Source organism: Hevea brasiliensis, chromosome 12 (genome assembly GCF_030052815.1).
Source record: "Hevea brasiliensis isolate MT/VB/25A 57/8 chromosome 12, ASM3005281v1, whole genome shotgun sequence".
Lineage (NCBI taxonomy): Eukaryota > Viridiplantae > Streptophyta > Magnoliopsida > Malpighiales > Euphorbiaceae > Hevea > Hevea brasiliensis.
The window spans coordinates 25,628,799-25,649,001 of NC_079504.1; the positions used below are offsets into that span (position 1 = coordinate 25,628,799).

Below are 20,203 nucleotides of genomic sequence, written 5' to 3' on the forward strand. Positions count from 1 at the left end.
TGCAATCCTATCTTCTGCAACATGACATAACCTTAAGTGCCAAATATATTTTGAACTTGAGTTGGTTTTCACCATGGCATTGTATTCTTTTAGATCACTTGCATTCAATTTGTGTTTGTCATTATTATCCAAATAATAAAGACCATCATTCATATAACCCGAACCAACATATTTATTTCCAAAATAAATATTGCAAACATCATCTGTGAACTGAAATTCATAGCCATTTCTAGTCAAACTAGATATAGAAATGATGTTCTTAAAAGCATCAGGTACATATAAAATATTATCCAAACACAAAACATGTCCAAACATGTAAAAAGATTTAGATCCTATGGCTAAAGCTTCAACGCTTGAGCCATTGCCAATCCGACTCTAATATCTTGAGAACGCAAGTCGCTACTATTTGCTAGTTCCTGCATATCATTAGAAATGTGAGAACTGGCACCAGTATCTAAAACCCAAGCTGTAGATGAACTATGAGTATCATCAGAATCTAAATAACAAGATATGGACATACCTTCCGAAGGTGTATCCTTCTTGTCCTTCAGAGAAGCAAGATACTCGCGCCTTTTCAAAGGTCCATCCTTTTGGCGGTGGAAACACTTTCCTTTGCCTCCATCGACTTTAGTCTTCCTTTTCTGCTTAGCTATTTTCTTGGAAGGACCAGAATCGAGGTTTCTTTTCTTATTGCCCTTCTTCTTATTGGACTTTCCAGTAAGAAGATGCAACCAAAGCTACCTTTTTTCCTTTATTGCCCAGCATATTCTTTTGGGCAATAACCAGCATGTTGAGTAAACCAGCTAAGGTGCATTCCTGTTTAGTCATATGGAAATTTGTCACAAAATTTCCAAAAGACTCAGGAAGGGACTGAAGGATCAAATCCGTTTGTAGTTGGAAATCCATGTTGAAGTCAAGATGTTCCAACTGCTCAATCAGCCGAATCATCTTGTGGACATGATTCCCAACATTCTGTCCCTCAGACATCCTCATACGGAATAGCTGTCTAGATATCTCATACCTAGCATTCTCTTTGTGCTCACCATACAACTCTTGTAGGTGAAGGAGGATCTCACTCGCACTCTGCATGTTCTCATGTTGCTTCTGTAACTCATTACTCATGGAAGCAAGCATGTAACACTTAGCTCTCATATCATGCTCCTTCCACTTGTCCAAAGTTTCATGTTCCTCTTGTGTGGCCTCTGGAGGTAAGGGACCAGGAACATTTGAATCTAGAACATATCCTATATGTTCAAGGTTCAGGACAAGTTTCAAATTTCTTAGCCAATCGCATGATTAGGTCCTCAACCTGTTGTGATCAAGTATGCTTGTAAGGATATTGGATGGTGGTGGTTGTTTTGTGCTCATTTTTATCATAAAATTAACTGCAGAAAATAACCAGATTAATTAGTAAATGTATCATGTAATTAACCAAAATGATTATGGTCTTTTAATCAAATTGGTCCTCCCACTAACTTAGCGAATCCTACACTTCAGAGTAGAAAACGAACATCCTAGTTGGATGGATTTCTAGTGGGTGATTGAATTCTTATAATTCTATTGATCATCCTCAGGTACATCCATTATTGGAATTACAATAAACTATAAGTGAGCAACTCCTTGTCCATCACATCTCATGTGAGGTTCAATCCTTTACCTAGCCCCTAATGCTCAAAATCTCAGGTACATCCATTATTGACTTATCTTGCATTAGTTAAGTTGATCCCATTGAGTCGAGAATTATGCAAATAATTTTAATGTCCTCAGGTACATCCAATATTGGCCACCAAACCATTTACATATTTACAACATCTCATGCTTAACAATTATTCTTAAGAAAATCTCTTAAATTAATTGCATCTCATGCAACTATTTAAAATTTCTTAAAATAATTGCCCCAATGGAGGGCTTATGTTATAATTACTTTAATTATAGCATTTCCAACTTAATCATTTGTTTGGAAGATTTTATAGCCATCCTTATTACTATTAAGGTCTCACTTTGCACATTATCCATTTAGCATGCATATATCATATAATTGCATACATTCCCATACATCTCATGCATTCATGGATAAGCAGTAAATATGGTATAATCATGGACTTTCTAAGGGATTCAATTCTGAGCCACCAAGAATTGAATCAGGGCATTCCTATGTGCATTTCATTCATTCATTTTACAAGAGTTGCTGAAGGAGTACATAATCAACACTTGATATTGAATTCCTCCCACTGGTCCCACCAATGCTCTTGACCTCCTTGAACTTCTTGCAATCCAATATTACATAGTAATCCTTGGCATACTAAGGCGAATTTACAAGAACTTAAATAAATGAAATTACAACCCAAAAATATTACAAACTTAATAATACATGCCCAAAATAAATTAAAATAAATTAATTAATTTACAATCCCAAAGAAACATAAAAGAAATAAATCCAATCACATTGGTCTTTTATAGTCCATGATCATCCATCATGCATATCACTATTTAACAATTAAATAAAACATACATACTTAAATTAAATTGAATATCTCATATTCAACTTAAAAATCCACAATTGAATATGAATAAAATAAAAATAAAAATACAGAATTGAAAATCAATCAAACAAATTTAAAAATACAGATAATAAACACATTCAAACAAAATAAAAAATTCAGATTTCAATCACATTAAAACATTTTTTATAATATCAGATTTGAATCACATTCAAATATTTTTTTAAAAATCAGATCTGAATTTTATTGAATCAATTTTAAAAAATCAGATTTAAATATGATTCAAACAACTTTAAAAATTCAGATTTGAATCACATTCAAACAACTTTTAAAATTCAGATTTGAATCACATTCAAACAATTTTTAAAATTCTGATTTGAATCATAATTTAATTGTGTGATTAAAACAACTAATTAAACACTTTAATTAGTCAAAGAATAGGCCTTAGATCATACAACAATTGCAGAATTAAAAGCCAAACCTTGAACCACCCATGGAACCATTGTTGCCGCCACCAATGGTGGCTTCACCATGTGTGCCGCCACACCTCTTGATCCAACCAGCAATGAATCAATCATCTCATGATCAAATCACACAATTAAATCATATAATCAACAATCTAAATGGCAAATATAGTGGCTCTGATACCAATTGAAGGAACGGAAGCGTGAAAAACACAAGATTATACCATTGAATTCAAAAAAATTTCGCCTAGGGTCACATGCACCATGCAAGATTTATTTTTATCTATTTGATTTCAATGATAAACAACATATTAAAACTCTTTTAATATGTTTTTTGATCTGTATTTGCCATTTAAGAATTTAAAATTAATCAGATTAATTTTAGAACCCTAGATTAAATCAAGAACGATTACACTAACCTCTTGATGCACTGCAGCGTGTCTGCGCCTTTGAGATTCGTCTTCAGGACACCAAATGTTGTCCCTCTAGCTTGTCCACACCAAGAACACCTATGGCAGCCCTTGAACAGCCTCTAAAGCTTTTTCTATTAATTAGAAATTCAAGTTCTGCCTTTTAAGAGATTAGAGATGTAAACAGGACACTAGAAACAATTTCTAGTGTTCTTAATTCAAGAGATTGATGGCTAATCTCTTTGAATTGATGAGAGATGAAGAGAAATAGCTGGAGAGGCTTAAAGTGGCGTGACAAATGAGAGGAGAGGCTGCTGGTTATTTTTTCTTTTCATAACCACACTTAAATAGCTAGGTTAACACATTAAACCCTAGCCACATGTCACCTTTTGATTAGCTCTAGGTTTACGTGACCCAATCACATTGTGCCAAGTGTCAAACCTATATTTAATCTTGATTTTAATCATCTTACATGATTAAAAAATATTTGGAAAGCTTATGTGTAATCCCATGTGTCACCATCTCATGGTGCCACGTGTCACACTGTGAAATGACCAAAATGCCCCTGTGTCTTAATTTTGAGTTCTTAACCCAAAACAATTATTTTCTTCTTCTAATTAATTTATATCAAATATAAATTAATTAATTAATCTCTATTAATTAATTTCTCATCAATTAAATTCATATTTAAACACTTTAAATATAAATTTAATTTATACTACACATCCAATAATCTAGATTTGGTTTCAAGTCATGCTAGGGACTTTGCAATTTAATTGCAAACCAAACCTATTTAATTAATCAATTAAACTCTTTAATTAATTAATTAAATCATATTTAAATAGGTGATAACTTGTGTATGTGTATGACTTACTAGGCTCATCACTAATTGGTAATGAGACATGATATCAACTCTTAATATCATCAGAACTCTTTCTTACCATAAATGATTTCTCTAAATCATTTTATGAACCTCATAGACCATGGTTAACACCTAGCATAGCATGCCATGGCCACCCAATTAGTAATAAGATTTACCTTAAATGAACCTATAATCATATGTTACCATGCACTAGAATCTCTCTGTTACAAAATCCCAACTCAAGCTGGAGTCATGGTTTATGTCAAACTCCATTTGCTATGAATATTATGTTCTCTTTTAATTCCAGTTCTTGATTAAAAGATTTTTCTCATCAGAAACTCTTTTCTGAATAAATCTATCTGTCCTGGCCAGGAACTTGAAACATCAAGAACAATTAAATGAACATAGGATTTTATCTCTATTTACTTAGAGGAACAGATTCCATCTTGATCAACACCTACCTCCATATATAACTAGCAGGAGCCAACACATGCCCATATACCCATACAGTACAAGTATGAAAGCAGATCAAACTCAAACTACCTATATACAAGATAACTGTGCTATCTCAGGTCTAAAGATTATATGCACTGATATGATTTATGACAAAACATTGACAAGAGTAAACTCCATGTGCTTGTCATAAGTGTCACTGGTTCGGCCTACTTATCATTTATAAGTGCCTATCATGTTTGTTATATGGTATGAGACTCACCATTCCATCTTATTTATATCTCATATAAATAACTTGGGAACAAACATGAATACAATCTTTCTGGATAAGTCATGTCCTTATTATGAAGTATCCTCGATTGTGAACCTATTTATGATACTTTGTGCTAGAAATATTGTCACTCATATTCTTAACAACTTAAGAATAATATTTCTAACGAAATATCAATGGACCTTTTCTATTACACATAAATATATTATATAAACAGAAAAGTAGAAATACCATTTATTAATAAAATATGTACAAGATACATACTAAATGATATGCTCTAGGGCATACTACTAACAACACACACCTCAACACTTCAGCTAGAGAAGGAATTCAATTCATCCCATTAGACAAGCTAAATAGGAATTCGATCACATTGCCATGCCAACTGTGGTTTCAAATCATATTCAAAATAATTTCTATTCACAAATCACTAAACATATTTAATCATTGTAAATTCATGCACAATATTAACAATACCTCAAATGTACAATTCACAATTTATAATTCTCAAATCATGCAATAAATCCTTAAATGCATAGGAGAAAACATAATTAAATCATACAAAGTCATGGAATGAATTAAAATTATTATACACAAGAGAAAATACAATTATCAAGTTCATTCAAAACCCATTATAAATTTAAAATATAAAAATAAGTTAGTTGTGCACAAACCTCTTATCCAGGCTTGTCTTGGTTCAATTCATCCTCCTTCCTGGGAGGGCTCATTTCCCACTGAAACACATAACTAGAATGTTTCAATATTTGTTCAATTTATTTCTAATTAATAAATTTAACAATTAAATTTTGTATACTTAATTTATCCACTAAGATTTATAACTTTTGGGTTCTTTGTAATTATTGTATTTGTGGTTACTATACACTTCACTATTCAAGTTAAAATATTGACTTTTTCCATACTTAAGGGGTATACTAGTTCTAATTACACTCACATACCACATTTTAAGTTACAAATGTGTTGGCATTGATTGCCAATTGAAATTCAAAATTACCTAAGTGGAAATTCCAAAATTTCAACTTTAGGTCACTTAGTTCTACTATTCTATTGGACTTTTTACAATGGAAATTTGGTCAAATTTCCTTCATCAAAGTTGTTCCTTATTGTTTTAGCTTTAATTCCCTTTTTTGAATCACTCCATTTAGAGTTTTGTAACTCAAGTTATGGTCATTTAACTATAACTGGCCGGATTGGCCAAATTTCAGAATTCTGGTAGTTTAGGTGACCCAATTTTAGTTGGCAATTTGATTTGGTTCTGATCAGAATTTGGGATTGTGTTCTTCATGAAAGTTGTTTTACAATGTCATAGCTTTCCAATTGTATAAAAATCAGGTCATTTGGACCTTTCTACACCATGTTATGACTATTTGAACAAGTACTGTTCATATGGTCAATTCTGTACAGGGGCAGGGTACCTAATTCGGATTGAATCAATTTTTAGACCAACTTGTGGTCAGTTTTAGGGTAGGGTTTCTACATGAAAATTATTGCTTTGGGTCTTAATTTTCATCTTCAATTGGCCTCACACCAATTGGAGTAACAGAATTCCAGTTATACTCATTTGAATGGGCAAGGGTCAAGCTGCCAACATTGACCCCTTACACATTCATCATTCCATTCCAATTCTAACCATTCAAACGCACTCTATTTTACACCAATTGACCATTTTAAGTCTCAATTAGGTCAAATTGCATCAATTCCCAAAATCCCTAATTTTTTCCTAAATTTTTAATTGCCATAAACCCTAATTTCTCCAATCATCATAATTCATGAAATTAAAACATACTAATTACATCTACCTAATCCTTTAAGCTTGCATACATCTTTAATTGGATTAAAACACATCAATTTCTGTCAACTCCATGGCTGTCGAAAATTCACACCTCCACAAACAAGCATAATTTTCATCTTTTCCCTATTTAATTCCTTGCAATTAAACTAATTTCCACACATACATAGTTAATTAAGTTTGAAAGAAAGCTTACCTCTTGTGAAGCTTTCCTAATCTTCAAATCCCTTCACTTTTTCTTATTTCTTTTGCTTCAATTCTTCCTATCAAGTGTCAATTGAATGTTTTCTACTAATTTAGCATGAAATTTATGGAAGAATTGAGAGTATGGGAGCTTAGTGGTGTTGTTAATGGTGGAAAGAGAGGGACAAGGGAGCTGGCTGCCTTTTTGGAGAAGAAGACCCTTTTATTTCTTTTCATTTTTCAACCATTTTATCTTCTTTTAAATGATAATTATCCCTAAAATTTGTAATTTAAAAATTATGACCTTTATTGTGTCATGGTGATGTCATAATTCAACTTAAAAATTGAATTTCATTTCTTTTTTTTAATTGGTCACTTTTGTAAGTAATTATCTACAATTTTCAAAATTAAAAATTATCAATTTTTTATGTCATGCATTATGTCATAATTCCCTAAAAAAATTTAGAATTTCCTTTTTCCTTTTTCTTTTCTTCCTTACACCTCCTTACTTTTAATCAATCTTTCATAATTTTAATTTCCTACATTTTAATGGACATTTAGGCTAAGAGTCACTCTAAGGGTGAATTGACCAAATTGCCCCTTACCAATCTGATCCGATTTTTCAATAACACTGTATTGCTCCATAAACCCTGATTTAATTATTTGACGTTGTTCTCAACTCTTTTCTATGGTTTTCACAATTCCCCTAGCTTCGTAATTTTTCCTAGACCTGTAGTGTGACAGGGTCCCACACGAAATTAGGGTAACGACTGAGCTCGCAACCACTTCCCGGTATGGTCACCCATCGCTGTGGCCTTAGTTCATTTAACTTTTTATGTTTTATTTTCTTTTTACCTTCATATAATTGCTATTTATTTTTATTTATGGCTTTTTTAGGTGGCTTAATTATGGTTCTCACATCCTATCCGCTTGTCCGGTTAGAACATCAGATCATTAATCGAAGATCAATCGATGAATATAGGGGTGTTACAAGAACGGTGCTTATTTGGGTAGTCTTATTTTATGTTTTTAGATTTACTTAGTTGTTAGTTCTTGACGTATTATGCTAAGGTCTGGCCATTATTTTTATGTATGAAAAATTCTTATCTAAACTTAATTTATCATAAATTCAAGACACATTCATTTGTGGTCCATGTGTTTTTGTCCACAATGGACCGGGTATGTAAGAAAAATCCGTCATACGTCCTTCAGGCGTGCATACCCATATCTATATATTATCTTGGACTTATAAGTTATTAATTACAAACTAATATTTAGTGTTTCTAATATCCAATCCATATGATCAATTTTAGGGTTTCCTAGTTTTTGGCTTGGTGCTGGTGCGTTTTCTTGGATGAGGGACCCCTTCTATGCTTTGGTGAATGCCTAATTATACAATACACCAAGAGTACTAATACTGAGGACATTAATTTTTAGTGTTTCCTTAAACACAATTTTTCATCTTTTCCATGTTTTTAAGAGTAAAACCCATTATTTATATATAAAAAAAAAAATGCTCAAAGAGTACACAATAATTCTTCTTGGTGAAGTGGTCTATGCTTTGCTTAGTCACCATTTGGACATGTCTTCTCGGTTGGGTGTTCATTGGTTGAGCGACACTAGTGCATTCCTTGATGCTGGAGTTCCTTACCCCTTGTTTTTTTGGTACTAGGTTTTCCTTAGCTTGGACCCTGGGCCTTGTGTTCTTGCTAGACTTGGGTACTAGAACTTAAACTAGGATTCTGTTTCTTGACCTGTGGGCCATGCTTTGTAATTCTTTGCCCTTTTCAAAGGCTTTTATGAATAAATCCATTTTAATAAAAAAAATAATGAAAATAGAACTTGAGAGTTATTAATATTAAAAGATCATTTATGGTTTACCTTTTAAAATACTTTCATTCTCCTATTCATAAAAATACGAGTTCTCTATAAAATAAGAAAAACATTATCTTAATTATATAACTATTAATAAGAATGCATTTACATAAGAAATATTGAATAATCTCTCACGTTGAAAATTATAATCTTTACCATAATAATTGTAAGTATTTCTTTCTCATTGATTTGAAGGATGAGTTTGGTTTCATAATTCAATTCCCAAATCAATGCTTTGAAAATGAGCAAAAAAGTCATCAATAGGGGCCATTACCAACCCAACTCTGCAAGATGATTAAGATTTATCATCATCATTACAACCTGATGAGTTCCACATGAAAGAATGACTCATACCCATATCTCTCCACTCCACAACACAAACGAAAATGGACAAAATGGTTTTTGGTAAGAAAATGACCCTTTCATCAATAAGGAATATTTATCAATACCACTCAAGGCCAAACGCTTCAATCTTTTATCCCACTTTCATATTGAAGAATAGAACTTTTCTCTTTCTTTTTTTTTAAGCATCTATCTATCTTTTTAAAAAAAATGTTATCAACCTTTGTAAGAATATTCAAACCACATAAACCCTAAGTATAGGACAAAACTGCTTATTTCTTTGTAATCTCAGCCGCCCCCAATTTTATATTCCTGTTCCTTGTATTTATAGTATCCTCCATGTTTATTATATGATAGAACGGTGCTTATTTGGGTAATCTTATTTTATGTTCTTAGATTTATTTAGTTGTTAGTTCTTGACGTATTATACTAAGGTCCGGCCATTATTTTTATGTATGAAAAATTCTTATCTAGACTCAATCTACCACAAATTAAAGACACATTCATTTGTGATTCATGTGTTTTTGTCCACAGTGGAAGGGCATGTAAGAAAAATCCTTCATACATCCTTTATGCGTGCATACCCATATCTATATATCATCTTGGATTTATAAGTTATTAATTACAAACTAATATTTAGTGTTTCTAATATCCAATCCATATGATCAATTTTTATATATTTTTCAGAAGATTTAACTATTGCCATCTTTTCTTTTTTAAAAGAATTATTTAAATTTAACTGATATTCGAAATGAAAACATGTTCACATTGATGTAGCTAGTTTAGGATCCAGAAAGGGAGAAAAAGTTGAAACTATATATTGTTCTTCCACTCTGCAAAAGTTTTTTCGACAAACAGATCGTAATCATGGAGAAAACTTATCTCTTGACTCTTTCTTGCATTCTTTTTTTCTTCTCCAAAAAGTAGCTTTACAAACTTATCCATATAATTCGTTCAATTTTTCTACCGTTGCAATGCTGTTTTCACACTATAAAACATCGTTCTTTCTCCAACTTCATCATTAACATAGTTTGTGTATTTTAAATTCTTCTTCTTGCATTTTTGCAAAATTACAAATTCTCGCAAAACTTAGACAACTAAGCCCATAGTTGAAATTATATTATTCCAAGCCAAATAATAATACATATATGTATAAGCGAATCTTATAAAATTCAATTTTATCTATATGTTGAAAACAGTTTTTTTTTTTTTTTTTTTCAAATTATAACTATTTTTTAAGTGTTACTTTGTAATTCGTTTGTTATTTCATATATTATTCTATATTGGATAACAGGGGCAATATATAAAATCTCATGTAGTGTTTGTCAACCTTACATAATTTTCTTTTAATGTGTTTCTAATCTCTTAGAGCTCTATAGACATGTATAACGTGTACGTTCATGTTATGAAAGATCTTTTCAATTAGCATTTAAGTTTTTTATAGTTAAGTATTTTTCTCATATTATGCTTCAGAGGGTCATAATTCAAACTTTTTAAACTTCTTTGAACGTAGAAAAGAAATAAAGTAAGAAAGATCTCTCTTTGGAAATATTGGATATGGCTGAAGTTGCCACCCATTCAGGAATCTTTGCCACCTAATTAACGGATCATATCCTTCTATACATACATACAAATATATAGAGAGAGAGATTAATTTTAGGGTTTATAAATCTTTGATAGGTTGCTCAAGAATTTGCCATAAGTCAACTTCATGTGTATAGGAAAACATATCACCTTCAATTATAATAAAAATTTATAATAATAAGTAGCATTGTCATTGCAGACGAAGTTGGGGCTTCCTAATTAATTATTAGTTGTTTTCATCTCTTCCATGCATAAGCATGAAATTAGAGCTTGAATTTGAGCATCGAAGCCTCCATGTTTTACGTGACTTTTGAGGTTTAAAAAATCTATTTATATATGTTTATGTCATTGTATGCATCATCAGACTCATTCAAACAGCTTTTTTAATGTATGTAATATGACTTGCCAACTTATTCCCTAAGGCAACAAATTATTCAACCCCAATTTTCTTTTATTCATTTTTTTTTTTGGAATTCTTTTATTCAATTCTTGTATGCTGGAATAATGCCAAAAACAGGAAGCCGAAACTTGTATTAAAATGTTCGTATAGTTATGGATTTCTTTGTTTAGGTATACTAATTTAAATTGTTGAAGTAATTAGCTTAGTTTATAAATGGGTTTGCTTCTTTTAATTTGTTGGTTCTGAATTCAAATTAGAATTGAAGTGGTTTTCGTTTCTCATACAAAACCCTAGATTTCTAGCTAGGATTCAGATATATAATCTGTATTTTTAGGTGTATTTATTAGGTATCCCATCTTTATTTTATAATTGATGGAAGATTAATCTCCTCGGACGCTGGATGTATAAAGTAAGATTCTTCTTACGCTGTCAACTCTATGAATCAAACACTTAATCAATTCATGGGTCATATAATTTGCCTATATTAAATTACTTGGGAGATGTATACATCATATGCAACAACTGATTTATAATAGCGTATGACAGAAATATAAAAAAGAAAAGATACATGAAGTATCTCTATACAAGAAACTAAGTATACGTGCTCCAAAAATATTCAGTGAAGATGACGACAGGACTTTGGCAAAGAAAAAGCATCCAGAAAAAGAAAGTAAGGACAAGTGTTGGAGGACGGTAGGTTTGATTCCCCATTTTCCCCCATGTTTTTTGTCGACTGTATATGCCTTCTTATGCAACCTTCCAACTGCCAAAGCGCCTCAAAACAAATCCGCTCATTGTTTTTTCAAAGCGTCCCTCTTTCGCATTATGGAATTTTTCAATGTGTCTTCTTGACCTATGACATTGATTCTGAAGAATAAATATTATAAAAATATTTATCTTAATTATCTGTTAAAGTTAAATTATTTTAAAAAAATTGAAAAATTTTAGAATATAATTTCTTAAAAAAATCCCCTCTTGTGTGTCCTATTCCCATGTAAGGACAGAATAGAATTTTTTTGAGTTATTCCCTTCAATCCTTCAATAAAATCCCAACCCATATCTTTCTCCTCCTCTCTTGTCCTAATTTCACTGGCTACATTTACTAATTCGTCTCCCTTTCTCTCTTTCTCTCTCTTATACACTCAAGCTGCAGACAAATGATGGAAGGCTTAGAGGAGGATGAGCTGCTGAATCTTAGCCTGGCAATTGTTACAGATTCCGGTGGAGACATGAAAAAGAAAAGGAAGATAAGATCTTGTTTCAATCCATTGAACTCCTATGAAGGTTGTGAAGGGAAGATTTTTAGGCTACTCCAAATTAGAGAACAAATGCTAAAACCAAATCACAAAAGGAAAGGAGTGGCTGAAGATGGAAAAGGTCTTCATTTGATCCACTTACTTCTCATTACTGCAACTGCTGTTGATGAGAACAATTTAGGCACAGCTTTGGAGAATTTAACTGAACTATACCAAAGTGTGTCTTTAACCGGAGACTCTGCAGAAAGGGTTGTTGCTTATTTTGCGGATGGCTTGTCTGCTAGGCTTCTCACCCGACAATCTCCCTTCTACGGTATGATCATGAAGGAGCCAACAAGTGAAGAAGAGTTTTTGGCTTTCACAGATCTATATCGTGTCTCTCCTTACTACCAGTTTGCTCATTTCACCGCCAACCAGGCTATAATAGAAGCATTTGAGAAGGAAGAAGAAAGCAATAACCGAGCATTGCACGTTATCGATTTCGATGTCTCATATGGCTTTCAGTGGCCTTCTCTAATTCAATCTCTCTCTGAAAAGGCAACTAGTGGAAATCGAATATTGCTTCAAATAACCAGTTATGGAAGAAGCTTAGAAGAGCTGCAAGAAACTGAGAGTAGATTAGTTAGCTTCTCAAAAGGGTTTCGTAATCTGGTGTTTGAGTTTCAAGGGTTGTTGAGAGGCTCCAAGCTGATCAACCCAAGGAAAAAGAAGAATGAAACAGTTGCTGTGAATTTAGTTTCTCATTTGAATACTTTGAATGAGTTTTTGAAGATATCTGACACATTAAAATCAATACATTCACTTAACCCTTCCATTGTTGTCTTGGTGGAGCAAGAAGGAAGCAGAACCACAAGAAGCTTCTTATCAAGATTCATGGAATCCCTGCACTATTTTGCAGCCATGTTTGATTCTTTAGAAGATTGCCTTCCATTAGAGAGCTCAGAGAGATTAAGCATAGAGAAGAACCATCTTGGAAAAGAGATCAAAAGCAGGCTCAACTATGACAGATGTAATGATACTGATTCAAACTGTCCAAGATATGAGAAGATGGAAGCATGGAAGGGAAGGATGGAGAGCCATGGATTCTCAGGCATTAAACTAAGCTCAAAATCTTTGATTCAAGCCAAGCTCCTTTTGAAAATTAGGACCCATTATAGCCCTCTTCAATTTGATGGAGGGAGCAGTAGTAGTGGGTTTAGAGTATTTGAAAGAGATGATGGAAGAGCTATTTCTCTAGGGTGGCAAGATAGGTGTTTACTTACTGCCTCTGTATGGCATTGTTTATGATATGATAGCTAGAGATCAATCTATTCTATTCTAACACATTCATCATTTTTGTAATTTCAATCAAATAATTCAATTTGATACCATTTTTTTTTCTTTTGCATCCTAAAGATATTGCAATTTTAACATTAATTTTCTAAATTATCTCTATAGTTAACGACTGAACTGATATCAATTAAAAAAATTTAACTAATATTGTTATTTCAATTTATTATTCATGTCATATGTGATAGGATTTCTAATACCATTCATAATACTCTTTCAAACCAATTATTCAAAATAATTTAGGCTTTGTTTAACATTGAATTTCATATCAAACAAACGATTTTTCAGATAAAAATATATATTAACATTAGATAATTAAAAAAAAAGTTTAAAAAATATTGTTTAATTATTTGTGTTCTTTTAATTAAAATATATCAAATTTATATTAGTTAATTTTTAATATTTTCTAATTAATATATTTAAAAAAAATTATTTTCAATAATAATTCTAACAGAAATGTGAAATAAACCCTTAATAATGTGAATAGAGTTTCTCCTTTTGAATTAATATGATTGCTTCTCACTTTAATTTGAGTGAACTTGACTTTTTTCCAAACTTGATGGTGAATTTTACCTACTTAGAAAATGCTCCACCTTCTTTGAACTCATCAGGTGTGTATATATATATATATATATAGAGAGAGAGAGAGAGAGAGAGAGAGAGAGAGAGAGGAGAAAATCGAAGTCACTTCCTTGTAATCACTTCAACTATTGTGGGTAAATGCTTTTCAGGTTCAGTCCAGTAATTTGGAGCAATGGAGATACACAATTTGTGGTCATGGTCCATGGGCCCAACTTTTTCTTATCACTTTTAAAGAAGCCTAATTAATTGCAATCACACAAAATAGACTCAAGATAAACTTTTTTAATTTAAATATAGTTATTATAAAGTCAATTTTATATTTGACGAGTTTAATATTTATATTGAAATCTCATTATTTAAGGGTACATAAAATATAAATTTGATCTTATATATATACACAAATGAGTTCTGTAACTGTTAGATTAATTATTTAGATTAATATTTATACAAAATTAATAATAAATATATAAATTTATATATAAATATTTAATAGTTATTAAGTTCATCCTGAGATTTAATTTGTATATCATTAACCACAATCCCATGCCACTTCACACACAAAAATTTCCAATTTTGTTGAAAATAGCCGTTATAACGGTTACCTTTTTCAAACAAAATTCAAAATCAAAATCCCACCAAAAATTTCCTCTACCTTATTGTGTGAGTGTTTTTTTTCCTCAGTAAGAAACCATATAAAAACCCTATCCTCTCTCTGTCTCACTCAAAAGCTAACAATTTTCCCCTCTTCTCTGTCCCTACAAATCAAGAAAGAGAGTGATTAAGCCGCAACAATGGGTAGCTGCGAAGAGAAAAATCCTGAAGAAGAGGAGAGAAAGATACCACTTTTTACGGTTCTAAAGAACGGTGTGATTCTCAAGAACATCTTTTTCATCAACAAACCAATTTCACCATCGTTGGATCTTAATTATATCGCCGGCATTGAAAATGGGGAGAGCCCAGATGGAGAAAGTGAGGAGATCTTGATTGTTGGTCGACACCCAGATTGCAATATTGTGTTAATGCACCCTAGCATTAGCAGATTCCACTTTCAAATTAATTCAATACCCTCTGCACAGAAGCTCTTTGTCACTGATTTATCATCTGGTAATTTCGTTTTGGCGTGAATTTTATACTCGATTGTTATTGGATTTTAATTTAATGGCTTTTCTACTTCTGGTGTATTATTTTTCATTTTTCTTGAAAGTTCTTTACAGTTGAGTTATAATGGGTTCTTGATCCACTTGTCTATTTTTATAGTCAGAATCCTAGTAGAATCGAGTTTTCTTTTATGGCGTTTTGTGCTTGATGGATTCTTGCGTTACTATCCAATTGGGTTTGATTTTTTTTTATTAGTTTCTTATGAATTTCGGGTTCTTCCGTAGTCCACGGGACCTGGGTTTCAGAGAACAAGATTGAACCAGGGTTTCGTGTAGAGCTGAATGAGGGTGATACAATAAGGGTTGGTGGCTCAACCAGAGTCTACAGGCTTCATTGGGTTCCTTTGAGCAGTGCTTATGACATGGAAAACCCCTTCGTATCAGCAGCAGATTTGGCAATCACTGAAGAGAAAGAAGAGGAAAATATAGAAAGCCTATCTCAGGTGAGTGATTTCATGCTAAGGTTAGAAAAAAGAAGTCAGCTAGGTGTGAATTTTACTGCTGTTGGAATTAAAATGAGGAACTAAGTTGTTTGTTGAAATGTTCTCTAAATTGGTATTGCACAGGATGAAGATTTATTGGCAACTGAAAGTAAAAATGCTGAAGAGAAAGACTTAATGGTAGGAACAGCAGAAGAAACTTATCAGGTGAGACCATTTTTGGTTATAGCAGTAACATTGGAAATGCTTCAGAACATTTAATTGATTTTTTTCCTTGTACTTCCTGTGCTGTGCAGGACATGAATTCCAATGAAAATGGAGAAATTCAATCTGTGGATTCAATTTTGGAATGTATTGTCTCATTATTTCCTGAAGAGAATTGTGGCTTGATTGTGAAGAAAGCTATCCCATCAGCACCATTAATGCCCGAAGTCATGAATCCTTGTTTTCATAATGAGAAGGAAGAAATAGAAGGCAAACCTAGAAATGCTTATGAATTGAGCCCCAGCAATTTTGAGGGAGTTATTTTTCAGACCTTGAGTCAGCAATTCTATGAATGCAACCAGAGCCCAGAATATCATTCTGCTAAAGAAGCAATACTGGAAGAAGAATACTCGGACATTTCCAGGACAAGATTAGAGCTAGAATCCAACAGAGATGCTTCATTATCTGTTGCAGAAGCAGAATCCAATTCAGCCTCAGAATCACCGAAAGAAACTGAAAATCAAATCCCGTTGAGGAAAGGCAACGAGCAAAAGGGAACTTCTCCATCAGAATCTGGGAACAGGACAGATCTCTCGGAGGACAACAATGAACAATTCAACAAAGAAAACCAGACTCCAGAACCTCTCGTTGCTTTGCATCCACTTTTTGAAGAACAAAACAGAGCTGAAAACCGAATATTGAATTCACAAACTTATGACCCTGCAGCCACAGAAATACGTGAGGAAATGGAAAACCAAAGTCCTTCAAGGAAAGACTATCCTTCAAGGAAAGACTATGTACAGAATGAGTTCACTAGTGACTGCTACTGTGTACCACTCCTTGCAACAGAATCTGTGAATTCATCTTTACCTCTTGATGAAATGCTTTCTGGTGTTGTAGATAGCAAGGAAAGCCAGACCCCACAATCCAACTTCCCTGCAGTTGAGAACATAGAGAACTTAAGGAGCCCCCCTATCAGATCAGAGAAAAAATCAAGCTCGCGTAGCATTTGGTCAAGAAGGGGTAAACCTGCTACTCCTCTTGAGCTTCAAACAAGTAAGAGTAGGGGAAGAACCAAAAAGGTTTATGTTAATGCTGATGTTGAATGGGAGAATCAGGAGGATGTTGAAAATAAATCTATTACAAGGGCTCTTTTCTCGGGTTTAGAAGCAATGGATGAGGAAATCTTTACTCCAGACAAGGAGAATCACACCCCAAATACTTCACTGAAGGCCTCAAAAATGAAGTGCACACTAGAAGATATTCAATTATCCAAGTTGTGCAGATCTTCATCTTCGAAGTTTACTTTTAGCCCTAACATTGTACAAGAAGAAGACATGATTGCCTCTTCAGACAAAGAGAACCAGACACCTAAAGTTCTTCAAAGGAAATCAGCTAGGCCTACCTCAAGGAAGCAAGTGAAGTTGGAAGAAGACGTGGTTCTGAAGGAAAGAAGATTAGAGAGGATTCCATTACAATCATTATTTGCCAATTCCCCAGGGAAGAGCATATCCAAAGCTTCAGTGCCTAGTGTTGCTGCAAGAAGCAGCAATTCTATTAGCTGCACTCAAAAGAAGGTTTCAAATTCTACTTCTGTAATTTGAAAATGATATTTATAAAAGTATTTCATTCCTTCTATGTACGTTTGTTCTCATATAACTGAAGTTGTTTTCAGATGAACTCTGTTGGAGATGGAGGGAGGAGATGGACTATGATAGTAGATACCACATCTCTTTTAGACAAGGAGTCAAGGAAGTCACTACAGCTTTTACAAGGTCTTAAGGGGACTCATTTAGTCATTCCAAGAATTGGTAATAAAATGCCTCTTGTTCCGTAGACATTTTAGGCTACACTTTATCAGTAAGTATTCCTATCAGTAAGTATTCCTAACAATCATCAATGGCTTTATTGTGCTACCAGTGATAAGGGAGCTGGATTCTTTGAAGAGGCATGGTAGCCTGTTCAGGAGAACGACAGAGGCATCGTTGGTGTTAAAATGGATAGAAGACTGTATGGCGAATACAAAATGGTGGATTCATGTCCAGAGCTCAGTGGAGGATGGAAGACTAATTGCACCAACCCCGCCTGCTTCTCCTGTGTCTCGATTCAGTGAAGGAAGTTGTGGGATGTTTCAATCTGGTATAACAAGCTCGGCATCATTTTCTGCCCGTGGGAGCTTAATGGAAATCGTTTCACCAACTGCAGAAGACCATATTCTAGATTGTGCTCTTTCCTATAGGAAAATGAACATTGATGGACAACTCGTCTTTCTTAGCAACGATGTTACACTGAAGATCAAAGCCAAGGCAGAGGTACCATGCTTAAATCTCTCCTAGCAATCTCTTCCATTGTCAGCGTCTCTATCATAAATATTCTTTGTTGTTGGCTTCAGGATTTGATATGTGAGACAGCTCAGGAGTTCCGAGACAGTCTGGTGAACCCCTTCTCAGAGAGGTTCTTGTGGGCAGACAGCTCTCCTAGAGGGCAGACTTGGTCTGTCTTGGATGATGTAGTGTTGCAGGAAAAGTATTACTGGAGCCCCTCAAAGAAATCATCAAAGGGAGAAGGTGCAAAAGGTTTGAAGCTCATTCTGCTTTACAATTCGCATTATGGGCAGCAGAGGAGTCAGTCTATTCGTTAAAACAATGTTCCTTAATGAATATGATCTGTACTTCTCATTTGATCAAACTGTTTTGCCTGGTTTTGAAGAAAACTGAAATAGAAAGTAGAAGTTCAAATTTATTTTCATGGTTCCATCAATGCTATCCAAGTATAGTTAAGTTTAGCCACCATTCTTTTTGCATACAAGACCAAAAAACTAGCAATGAAGCGTTTGCAAATTGACAAAGATTCTTTTAGACTTCAGATTCTTCTTAAACATTTCATAAACAATCTCTCATTTTCCTGTCCCTGTTGCTGTAAATACCAAAGGAGGGAGATACCTTGGAAGATTCTTTTAATCCTGCCAACCAACGCATGTGAAGTGACTCACTATTGAAAATTCAATAAACAAGTATTTCAGAAAAATGGATACAAATTAATTAATGTTATTATTTAGGTAAATTGTGCTAATATACGCATTCAAATTTTACATTATAATTAATCACAGTACTTTAATTTGTCATATATATTTTTGTTATTTCATTTTCATTTGTTATGGTTTAAGGGTACTCTTACGTGGTACTTTTCCCTTATTTTAATGAAAAATGTGCTAAAAACTTTGATGTGATTCAATTTTAGGATCATTTTTTAAAATGAGAGTGTTATTAAGATTTTTTTTTTTAATTTTTGACTTTTATCTGCATCTCATTTTAGATTCTTGTCTGAATCAAGTGATAATAAGCCTGAACATGACCTGTTTCAGGGTTGGCTGTGATCAAGTTGATTTCATTTTGATTTTAGTTCGATTCAATTTTAGTTCAGTTTTAATTTGAGGATTTCAATTTTGATTAGAAAATAATTTGATCAACATGGCCCTTCTAAAACCACTATCTTTTTTCAATATATATGTATATATATTGAATTGGCCAAACTTGTTTGAATATCTGATTTCAGTCTAATTACCCCCTATAGCTGGTTTGGTTCCAATTTGCCTTAAACCATTAACCTAAACCAATTTTGATTTTGATCCAAATAATTTCAGTCTGATTCAAGAGTGTCCTACTACAACATTAAAATTCAATAAATAAATTGTGACAAATTAAAGTTGAATAACTATTACAATAATTTACTCTTTATTAATTATATTAAGGTGCTTGTAATAAATTGGCTACCTCATCGTAAATAACCCAAGAGATTTGATGTTATTGATAGAAAAGAGAGAGATACCTTTAAACAAGAATCAGCAAAGTGATAGATAGAGCCCTTTATCCTGCAAAGCAAGTGAATCACTATTAATCATGAACAATTTAATCCTCACAAGTTAAATAACAAGAAGGGTAGATTTTTGTCACATTGAAAGTCATTGAACAAATACATTGTTTTCTCTGTGTTCTATCTTATTTAGTTTAAACTATTTACTTCGTGGTAAGTTCATTTTTCAGAGCGCTTTCTTAACTTTTCAAGAAGTTGAGATAAAATGCT

The 20,203-nt window shown here is 33.0% G+C and overlaps 2 protein-coding genes across 2 annotated transcripts; both read left to right on the forward strand.

Moving 5' to 3' along the window:
* Window positions 1–11,918: 11,918 nt before the first annotated feature.
* LOC110640514 (GRAS family protein RAM1-like) lies at window positions 11,919–13,795 on the forward strand. Its single transcript, XM_021791838.2, has one exon. The coding sequence runs from the start codon at window positions 12,310–12,312 to the stop codon at window positions 13,693–13,695; it is 1,386 nt and encodes a 461-aa protein (XP_021647530.2). The 5' UTR covers window positions 11,919–12,309; the 3' UTR covers window positions 13,696–13,795.
* A 1,204-nt stretch (window positions 13,796–14,999) lies between these two features.
* Window positions 15,000–18,862, forward strand: LOC110640521 (FHA domain-containing protein PS1). The gene is made up of 7 exons (XM_058131347.1): window positions 15,000–15,423; window positions 15,702–15,919; window positions 16,043–16,123; window positions 16,213–17,697; window positions 17,796–17,931; window positions 18,041–18,432; window positions 18,513–18,862. Exons 1-7 carry the CDS (start codon window positions 15,111–15,113, stop codon window positions 18,759–18,761), a joined length of 2,874 nt encoding a protein of 957 aa, XP_057987330.1. The 5' UTR covers window positions 15,000–15,110; the 3' UTR covers window positions 18,762–18,862.
* Window positions 18,863–20,203: the final 1,341 nt, after the last annotated feature.